Source organism: Pteropus vampyrus, unplaced genomic scaffold (assembly GCF_000151845.1).
Source record: "Pteropus vampyrus isolate Shadow unplaced genomic scaffold, Pvam_2.0 Scaffold26, whole genome shotgun sequence".
NCBI classification, from domain to species: domain Eukaryota; kingdom Metazoa; phylum Chordata; class Mammalia; order Chiroptera; family Pteropodidae; genus Pteropus; species Pteropus vampyrus.
In genome coordinates, this window is record NW_011888807.1 from 3203414 (window position 1) to 3214920 (window position 11507).

At 34.6% G+C, this 11507-nt stretch overlaps 1 protein-coding gene across 1 annotated transcript in view; it reads right to left on the reverse strand.

Annotated features, from left to right (window-relative positions):
* Positions 1-11507, reverse strand: part of ARL13B (ADP ribosylation factor like GTPase 13B) — a 63335-nt gene that overhangs the window by 44800 nt on the left and 7028 nt on the right. Inside the window, exon 2 of the mRNA XM_011356431.2 lies at positions 3861-3931. Within this exon, the coding sequence (XP_011354733.1) occupies positions 3861-3931 (71 nt within the window). The remainder of the gene's footprint in view (positions 1-3860; positions 3932-11507) is intronic.

Here is an 11507-nt window from a genome sequence, read left to right on the forward strand (position 1 = left end):
TATGGTATACGAAAACTTCAGAGACAAGTGAAATGGGAGTGAAGTCTTAATAGCTACAAAATTATAACAAAGAAAGGGAAAAAAACATTCTAGGCAGGGGAGCAACATAAGTACAGATAAAATGATGGCAAGATTCCCAGGAAACCAATTCAGATTAATTTCTTCAAGGTTACACAGTAGGCAGAGCCAGGACTCAAATCCAGGTCTTCAGGACTTTAAAAGCCTGTTTCTTTTGATACATGGAACACCCTCCCCTACTTCTCCATTCTTTTCTCCGGTTCCTACTCATGATTCTGTGTTTCAAAACTCAAGACTAAACGTTCAGGTTACGACTTTCTCTAAAAATCCTTCTCTGATGATTCCTTCCTACTTCTAGTATAATTTACACCATCTATCATAAATTCTGTCTTCTTGCTGGGACCTATGTTTGCATCCTTAGCATTCAGCACAAAACATACAGTGGCTCAATATTACACTACTAGGCTGCTAAGATAGCTGAAGCTGCTGTCTTTACATCCATCCTTCTTTTTGTCCTTCCATATACTTATCCATCCATCTATGTTTGTAAACATTTATTGAAGGCCTATTTAGATTGGGCATCATATAAGAACCAGGGATACAAAGAAATATGGTCCACAATCCTGAGAATTTCAGTAAAGTATATGTTAAGACAACCTCTAGAGAGTCTAAGATAATACGAAAATATATGATCAATAACTACTTATTGAACAACTGTTATATGCTAAGCACTGTGAAAGGTCCTAGATATACAGATTAATAAAATCCATCTTATCTTACAGAGCTCTTACACAAAGTTAAAAAAAAAACAAAACATATATAAACAAATAAATACAAAAAATGAAGATGTATTAATATCCAACAATGCTAGTGGCCAATTTAGACGAAGAACTTTCCCATCTAAAATACCAATAGTTTTTTAGGAACTATTAGGAAGAAGCATTGAACAGTCAGAGAATCCTGGATTTTTCAGCTGAGCACATAGCCTTTTAGGATAAAGAATATAATCCCTGGTCTATATGGCAGCTAGGAGTGGCTGCGAGAACAGGTTCTAAGAGTGTGCTAGTAGTGTATAGGTTCTAGGTAATGTGCTGGTGGTGCACTGTTAAATGTTTAACCCAAGTTGGGGAAATTTGATATGTAGATTTGCCAATTTCCATGGTGTAAATACCCACACTGTAGCCAATTTCCAACAACCAACATGAGGTACCTGAAAACAGAGTTGGTAAGAGATGTGCCTATTTGGTTCTCACTAACTGATATGAGCCAATAAGTACAAGTAGGAGCTGGCTCCAGAACACCACTGATTCTAGTCAATGGCAAGTGAGCTGCAGTGATGCAGTGGCTTCTGGTCATACACTTAAAGCAAAAGGGGATTGCCTCCCCTTGCCCTTTACCTCTTCCTTCTAGCTCAAATGCACATATAGCTATAAGCTACCTTGTACCACTGAGGCATGGGAGAACACTTGGAATGGCAAAGCAAATAGAAGGAACTTGAGTCCCTAATACCATGGAGCTGCTATGCCAGCCCTAGACTACTTTTGCCTGCATTGCTATGAGAAAGAAATAAACTCTTGTTTTGTTAAGCCACTGTTATTTTAGGTCTCTGTTAGAACAACCAAACCTATATCCAACTAATACAATCATTCTGACAGCTGTGAAAAAGAGAAGTTGATTGAAAGAAGTTAAGCTCAAGACAGGAAAAGTACTCTTAGATTAGGAAACTATAATAACATTATAGATGAAAGACAGTAGGGATCTGAATTTAGACAACGGCAATGTTGTTAGAGAAGAAACAGATATATGTAAAAAATATACATCAAAAACAAACAAACAGAGAAGAGCCAAGAATAAGTTGAAGAGTAGAAGCCATGGGCAAAATGTTTTAAGAACACTGCCTTCTACAAGTAAGGCGTGGCCTGAACTGAGACACCAAAATGAGTAAAACTACCCTTTGGGAATTTACCATCTGGAGAGGTGAAGAGATACATGAACAAAAGGGCAATTAAGTAGTGACACAAGCAGGTCTAGGTTAAGAGCAGGCCAAAACAGAGGAAGCTGTAAATTCTCCTGCTGGTGGTGGTAATGTGTGAAGGCAGCAAGTGATCAGAAAGGACTTCATAAAGAAAGAGACTATATGACAAAAATACATCTTTAGAGATACGTAGATATTCTATCTTTAAAGATAAGTAGATATTCTCTAGTAAGACAAGTGGGAAGAGCATAAACAAAAATACAAAGGCAAGAAAAGGCTCAATTTGGAAAACTTGAAGTAGTTCTACATAACCGGAATTTTTTTTTTTTAAAGAAAAAAGGTAAGAAATCACTGGGGTAGGCTGAAGAGTAAATATGAGATAAAGAACAAACAAAGAGCCAGAGGGGAGCACAATGTTGAAGGCAGCTTTAACTATCTGTTCATGATATGACATCTTGAGCATTTTCTAAACTTAGATAAAGAAACTGATAAAGGTAGAATTTGGAAGAGGAGGGGCCTAATGGAAAGAGAATATTCTAAGTACACACAACAAATGAGATGATCTGATTAGCAGATTCTTAGATTCTGCTCCCTTTAATGTGAGACTATGAAAAAATGGAAGAAGGGAAGATGTTTAAATAAGGGGTGATGGCCTGTAGGCCAAATCTGACTCACCACCTGTTTTTATATGACCCTCGAGCTAAGAATTTGTTTTATATTTTAAAATAACTGCAAAAAAAAACCCAAAAGAATAATATTTATAACATCAAATTTTAGCATCCATAAACAAAGTTTCACTGGAACATGACACGTTCATTTGTTTATATACTATCTATGGCTGCTTTTGAACTACTATATCAGATTTGTATATTTGGGAAAAAGCATATGGCCCTCAAAGTCCGAAATATTTACTATCTAGTTCTCTACAGAATTTTGCCAAGCCCTGGTTTAGATGATGACAGTGAGTATATGGGAGGATATAACCTAGGAGATAGCATGAAGGGTACCAAAAAGGCTTTAGAAGAATCCGCAGACAACAATAAGTCATTTACATCTAATGTTACATAGTTAAACTGGGGGTGACGAAATGTTTTTCTCCAAAAGCAAGTTTTGTAAGGTGTTAATTTTCTTTCATAATCTTCCATAAATAAAAGTTCCTTAACTATTTGTATGCATGGTATCTTGTTGCAACATCCATTTTTAGAAACAAATACATGTCAGGCTTTCTCTCAATTCTTACCGTTAAAACGTCTGGTTTGTGCTACATCATCTGGGTACACAAAAAAACTCACTAGCAGTTACTTCTATATTGTAGACCAAAGCACTGAATTAAGACTAAATAAAACCATCCAATGAGTTGTCATATATATGACATAAAACCCTTTAAGGACACAGAGGACCTATCTTTAACATAACTCCAAAAATTGCATTTCATATTGAAAAAGAAAATCAAGAGATGCCAAGATAGCTATGCTGGCTAACTATATTTCTACCTGCATTTCATTTAGTTGTAGCCTTGTGATTAAATTCGGGCTAAGAAAATCTAAGTGGAACTAGATGGGTATCCTTAAAGGCAGGGGCAGGTTTTTTTTGTACTTTTTCCGTCCTGTGGACTAGAAGACAGATGTGATCCCTATTACTGATAAAAGACCTCAATGAGCCTCTGCATCTTTGCATTTATTCAAATCTGAAACATGATAATAGGCTGGTATTATTAAACCTGAGTTTATTTACCACATTAGCCAAAAGTATAGTAAGACTATAAAGTAATGGAGTGCACACTATCTGTACTCAATGAATACGTAATAAAGCAATTTAAATAAATAAATAATTCAAAATAATTTAATAATAAATATTTTCAGCTTACCTCCTTGGATTCCCTTTGCCGTTGCCGTTTTACCAGCATTATCAAGTCCCACCATCACAAGAGTCACCTTTCTTAGAATAAAAATTTTAAAATCACTTTCTGAGTTAATTCAATATTGGGAAAAAATAAAAGCAAATTCATTCATTCAAGCAACACTATAGGAGCATCTACTATATACAAGACAATCTGCTAGATAGTAGGGTAAAACGATGAATAAAATATATATTGAAAAAGTAAAATTCATGAAGAATTCCTTTCAAGCATCATCCTTTTGTTCTCTAAGCCAAAAAGGAGAAATTATACAATAGATAACCCAAAAGATAGAAAAGAAATAAGAAAAAGGAAAAAAAGAGAGAAATGGAAGGAGGGAGATGGATTCTAACACATGAGTTATTTATCATGGCTAAAGACTCAATTTTCCAGTTAACTGAATTCTAAGGATTATTGCAAATCTGTTTTTTCTTGTGAAATTACGTAAGAAAAGAATTCTAGATACTACTTGTGTGCTCAATTGTTTTCAGCTATGTACAGCACCTTATCAAGTATAAATCTTTCATATAATATAGTAACATGATTAATAAGTGCTAACACATTTTGAAAGAGGTCTACAATTATAAAGCTTAAAATGTTTCTGATGATATAGCTAAATATCACAGAGTCAGAAAAAAAGTCTAGTTCAATTTTACAACTGAAAAAAAATTAAGCCCAGACAATGAGTAGGTTACAAAGTCAGAACCAGAACCTAATTCACCTAAATCCTAGGAACTTCTTAAACCTGGGACAGGTGTAAAGGAACACACCTATTATACTGGTTCTATTTACTTGATGATTCAGTCCACCACTAAAGCTCATTTCTGTTCCAGGCTAAACCACAGTACAATATAAGAGCTGAGACCATCCATTAACATCATGGATTTCAAAGGGCCTCACTCCAACAGGGTAGAGTCAGAGTTTCCGCCAAGTACAGTTATTCTTCACCGGCAATCATCCCAAGAAATGTTAAAAAACAAAACTTAAGTTGCCAGAAAGAGTGTTCTTTTTTCTCTCTCTAGGCCTCATTTTCTTGGATCTGAACTTTTGTGTTTTTTTTAATTCCAGATGTGTTCTAAGGGTCCAAATGACAAAGAGAAAAGAACAGAAGTGAGGGTGTGAGGCAGTCCAGTTTTGGGACACAAGATGAGGAAGAACAAATTCAGTCTTGCAAAAACCAAATTTGTCATTTATTAAACAAATAGTTACTGACCATCTTCTGTACACCAACCACCAGTGTTTTAGATACTTGAGACACACCTGTTTATTAAAATAACCACAACAAAAAAAAACAAAAACAGGTCCCTCTCAGTGCTCTGTCTCTCTGTCTCTCTTATTGTCCTTCTCGCCTTCTGCCTCTGAGAGGAGACCATGCTCTATGGAGTGTTATCTCTTTTCTAATAAACTTTCCTTTTGACTCAAAAAAAAAAAAACAAAAAACAAAATCAGATAAACTCTTCCCTTATTAAAGTAACATTTTAGTTTACTATTTGTAAACTAAATTATTAGTAATATAAGTTGTAAATTATAAGTTGTATAGTATGTTGGAAGGTGATTAAGTACTATAGATAAAAGAATAGGGCAGGGTAAAGCGGGGCAGGAGTGGGGATAGGAAGTGGGTTATAGTTTTATGTAGAGTGATCAGGGTAGACTTCACTGAGATGAAGTCTGAGCAAGGCCTTGAAGGAGGGAGTTAGTCATTCAAATATCTGGGACAAGAGAGACTATCTGAGGAAAAGGCACTAAGGTGGAGGCATGCCAGAATGTTTCAGTATCAGCAAGGAAACCAGTGTAATAAAACTCAGTGAGAAAGGGGCAGAAAAGAGGAACAGGAGATCAGAAACACATCAAAGGCAAGATCATGAGGATTTTGTAGGCCATGGTGAGGACTTTTGCTTTTGTGAGTGAAATTAATTTACCTCCATGTTAATTTCCTTTGTTATCCAGGAGCCTTACTCTTTTTTTCTTGTTTCAACCATCCCTACCCACCATAGGCAATAAATGGAAGTAAGCCTATGTGTGAGTCAGTACAGTAAAGTCAGTCACAATTAGCAGCATCCCTATGTCCTTTCCCTGGTCAGCCAGTGGTGGGGTCAGTGAACATGCCAAAGAAATCAACAGTGGGTTATGAACTTAAGGAGCTGAGGTAGTATGTGAGGTCTAGGTGCCTCTATCCACGTATCCATGTGGAAATTTTACCTGCATTACCAACTTTAAAAAATATGAGCTTACTTCTTAAGGAAACTGTTGAGATATTTAGTTATAACTTTATTATTTTGTTTGAAGAATTCAAATATCAAATAACAAAATTTAAGTACAAAACAATTTCCTAACAAAATATGGTAAATGACTATTCAAAAATGATGGATAATGTAGCATTTTAAACAATATTTTAGAAAATTCAAGATATAGGTATACATGAATTAGACTAAAATTATATTAAAGCTAATTCGATTGTTCTTTAATAACATAATATATTTCAAGATCTACAGTGCTTCAAACATCACCATGAACCAAAACAATTACTTTTGGGAATAAATCACCATTTTCTGCTTGTTTGCATCATTTATTATATAAACATTGATTAAGGACCTATTGTACAGTAGCAAACAAACATCCACAGTCTCAGCCCTCACAAACCTTAGAGCCTAGCAAGAAAACAGGCTTTGGAGAGGTAATTACGCATGATGACTGTTGTAAAGTATAGGCATCCACAAAAGGAGAGAGCAGGCAACTGTGCCTAGTCTAGAAGTCAAGAAATACCATACTACAAACATATGGCAACTGTATCAGCAGTTCTTAGAAACATCAAAAAACCTTTTCCCATCCCTTATGAGCCAAAGTGAAAATCTCAAATATACCTTTTCAAGGAAAATGGTCCCTAATCCTCTATTACATGGGTAGTATCTTATGTTTTCCCCCACTAATCTTGTAACGATTTCAGTTTTAAAAAATCTACCACATTATTACTTACACATTACTCTTAAAGCTAGCTCCCAAGGATGTTAGTTTTTACCTTAAAAGTTTTCCATTTTAAAAAAAAAGGATATTAGGTTCAAACAAAAAAGTCTTTCAAACATGAAAATCATTTTGGAAAATTGCAATCACGCTGAGACTGGCACAAATTAAGCCCCTCTGGATTTCTATTTTTACTTTGGCTAATCTTGCAAATAGTTAATTTTTAAGATCATTAAGCCATATACTTGAAAACATGGCTTTAATTAAATATTTGAGGTAATTAAAGCCTTAATGAATAAACATAACATTAGCATACAAATAAAAATCACAGCATGAATTATTACAATAACAAATATTAAATTTGTACATTCATAATACAATGGGCTTAAAAGGTTAACATGCACCTAACAGAATTTTATGCAATGCTTTAACTAATGAAGATGTACAATCTAACACATGTTAAATTGTACATGCAATTATAGCTTTTTAAAATATGGTATTATCACTGATTGGAAAGTTTGGCTGTGGTGCATGACAACACTAAAATGAAAGATTATGTCTTTTAATCTTATGATTATTGATCAAATACATTAGCCCTTCAATAAAATATATATATATACAGTGTTCTTAGGTTTATAGCTGACAGTAGTAATAAAATCAATCATTTAATCATCTGGTTAGACAGTAATTCAATAAAAGTGCATTATGCCTTAGAAATTATAGACACAAAAATGCTTGAGATGTGTTTTCTACCCCAGAGAGCTTGTCTTCTAATGAATGACTGAAACATAAACAAATATCAGTACATTGTGACACACTGACAGTTTAAAATGCTCACCTATATACACACAAGATACTGAAGGAAAAAAGAGCAAGGGGACTTTATCCAGCGTAGAGATACAAAAGGAGGTCAGGGAAGCTTTTTACACAAGGGGATGTCTCAGCTAAGCACTTAAAGTGGTGAAGTCTGACAACCGAGAGGAAGGCGAAAACAGAAGGAGGAAGAGATTCCAGACTGAGAACTCTGACTAAAAAGATACCACACCAGGGAGGTGAGAACTGGCAAGGTGTTGAATTGCTAAACCCAGGGGTTAAGAGCACACTTCAGTAGAGCAAGCTTAAACAAAAGGAGAATGTGCTCGTTAGGCTCATACAAAATCACAAGTCAATACAACTATGTATTGAGTCTACTGGACATACTTCTACTTAAGGAACCAGTGTCATCAAATAGTTAACAGTGTAACCTTTCCAGAAGCTGAAAGTGACCACTTCACTCTTTTTAAAGTTATCTCAGAATCTTTAATTATATATCAAACTAGAAAGGCTGAGATGAAAAGAACTCGTATTGTAAGATGTACAGTATATTTGTACTAGTAATAACATAATAAGAAGTGTGAGCACTCTGATATACAGCCACAAACACAGGGTTAGAACTGTGTTCAAGTCCCAGATTTGCCATTTCCAAGTTACATGACCTGGGACACATTATTTAATTTCTCAGAAGTTCATCAGTAAAATGGCATAATAACAATATCCATCTCATAGGGATGTGGTGAAATTAAATAAGAATGCAAGTAAGGAGCACAATGTCTGTGGTACACAGTAAATGCTTAATCAACAGCTATTCTTATTACAGCATAAAATTCAAGACAGGGAGTCCATGAGATGCAACCAGAGAGATGGGCAGGGACCAGATAATGGAAGAGGATTAATGGGTTCAGTTCTGCACATGTTGACAGTGGTGCTTGACTAGCACTGAAGTCTGAAGCTTGAGGAGAGATCTCGACTGAAATTATGAGATACATACGTGGTAGTTAAAACTATGAGAACAGATGAAAGAGCTCAGAGAGAACACAGAAGGGAGAGGAGCTGGGCACAGTGGAGCATGGGACCCTGAGAACCTTTGAAGAAACCCTTAAAATTATGGTCAGAAAGAAATGAGACCAAAAAAAATGGTGGCACTGGGAACAGTTTTCCAGAAGGGTTAAGAAATGAACAATATCAAATATTGCAAAGTCTTGTAAAATAAAAGTATCTTTTTGGTAACTGCCCCAAATTAAGTACCTCGGAAATAAATGCTCATTTTTTTCCAAACCCTGCAACAACCGATGCTTTGAATTTATACAGCATGACTTGACAGTTCGAAGCTATTTCACCCTGTCATTTGTCTTCATACTGTCCCTGCAAGTAGAGGAGGTACAAGTTTCCCAAAGTTACAGTGATAATAAGACATTAGTCAACAAGAGTTTCCATGGGAAATTTAAATACAATGGTTTGTAGAAACAGTAATAGTTATTATTTTAAAGGGTGATTTGAACCATTTTGTTTAGCTTAAAATTTAATTTCTCTCTCTCTCTCTCTCTCTCTCTCTCTCTCTCTCTCTCTCTCTCTCTCTCACTCACTCACACACACACACACACACACACACACACACCCCTGGGTAGTCTGGTTCATTTTCATTAAGATACCTTATAATTTTTTCCCTAGATTTAGGCCTATCACAATAATAACCTAGTTTCTAGACCTAATAGAAGGTAGATTAACTAGTTATGAATTGCATGCTATTCAAATCCTTAAGCAGAATCGAGTTCAAACTCTGTAGTCTCCTCTTTTGCTACTCCCCAGCAGGCCTACAAAGCCAGTGATGCCCTCAGTCCTTCCAAATCATCTATCTCTGCAACCACAGTAAACAGACCCTAACTTTCTCACAGAACTTTCATACAGTCTCCTCTACTAGAACTTCTCATCATCAATTCTGTAGCTCCAGGATCAAATGTGCTGGGCACAACTAGGCATCTTTATTGAATGAAACATAAATATAATTTCTAATCCCCCATCTGCTGAGTAAATACTAAGTAAAATTAAAAAACATAACTTTAACTTGAGAAAGTACTGTAATTAATTTAATTTATAAAAGTTAATTTAATTTATAATAGTTCAGTATTAGAGAATGTCATTAAAATCACCTATCTTCCAACATCAAACTAGCTAAAGGTTTCTGAAAAAGTTTACATGCTCATAGTTTCAAGGTTACAATTAACAGTGTTAGTTACAATTAACAGTGTTAATTTCAATTAACAGTGAGAAAGAGTTTTAAAACTGAAATAATTCTGAGTAAAAAAAATGAAAAGTAGGGATTAAGAGACCAAAGGCTAGTTTTATATATTTTATCTCAGAGTCCTTTTTTATATAAAATATATACAAGTTAACGTATCAGAAATATAAGCAACATAATTTTGAAGTTTTGAATTTAAGAAACATTTGAATTCTGAATCTTTTCTGAATGGCATTATTGCAATCATTTGAACACCGACAACTCTAAACCCCCTCATCTGTCAGCTATTTCTAAGAAAATTATTATGCAAGTTAAAATATTTCACTAATAACACTAAGAAAACTTGATACATCAAAACTAATATTTAAAACAACATGGAGGAAATTCTAAAGTAAAAAAGTAACATAAACACACATATGAAAGGGGACTTCAAAACACTTTTATGATTTACAGGTGAGAGAATTAAAAAAACTTACCACAAAAAAATTGATACAATGAAAAAATTACCAAAAAAATTATAGTGTGACTTTATTGTACAGGTGCATGACTTTCCAACATTTTAATTCAGAATGTACAGCCCAGACTACTATTATGTCAAAATCACTATTGAAATTTCTGGGGAACTGATAAATAGTAGTAGGACCAAACCTGGAGTCATATGCTAGCTTTGAAGTCTTGAACAAGTCAAATTCTTAGCGTCAGTTTGTTCATTTCTATTAAAAAAAAAAAACAAAAAACAAAACAAAACAAAACAAAAATGGAGGTTGAATCAGGATATCTCTGGGTCCTTATCTATCCTAAAATTCTAAAATTCTTACTATGAACAAACAAGAGGCTGTAGGGGGATAAAAAGAAATGTAAGACATTCTAGTTCTGCATGTAGTTCATCAGATAATCCTTGCTAATCTGTATGTACAGCTTAATTAAGAACTCAGCAACTTCTATAAATAGTCTAGATTTACAGTTATATTTATTTAGACCAAGAAAGATGGCTATTAGCATGCTGTTCCCCCACTGAAAAAATTCCTAGCAGAGATGATATGCCACATTACAGTAAGCTTTACCAGACACCACACTGGCGTATAGAAAGCATCAATCCACGTGGCTTACTGTGACTTCCAAGGCTCTTCTTTTAGGCCACAGTGAATCAATTTAATACTAAATTAAAGCTTTGATAGTCTGAAATATGACATTGAAAAACAGATGGGTAAGGAACTAGTTCCAGCTAGTGGGTACTTCTGGAGAAGAATGGTAGGAGATGAATAGGGTACAGGATTTGTTGTCTACTTCTTTAGAAAAACTTCAAGGATTTATTGTCTATTTCTTTAGGAAAAAACCTGAAATGTGATGAGCAAAGGTTAATATCTGCAAAACCTGGGTGGTGAGCACATGAGTACATATTATATTTTTTTTGTTTAAATAATGGTAAAACCATTTATTATTTTAAATTATAATATTACATAATTCTTATTGCCATAATTCTTTGATTTAAATTAATGTTAATTTTCTGCTTCTCTTAAGCTCCTAAAATCATGGTCATGGTAAGCTTAGGGAATCACAATTCTTCAAGACCCAGGTTAATTGAACCCCTTCCAAAATCCTGC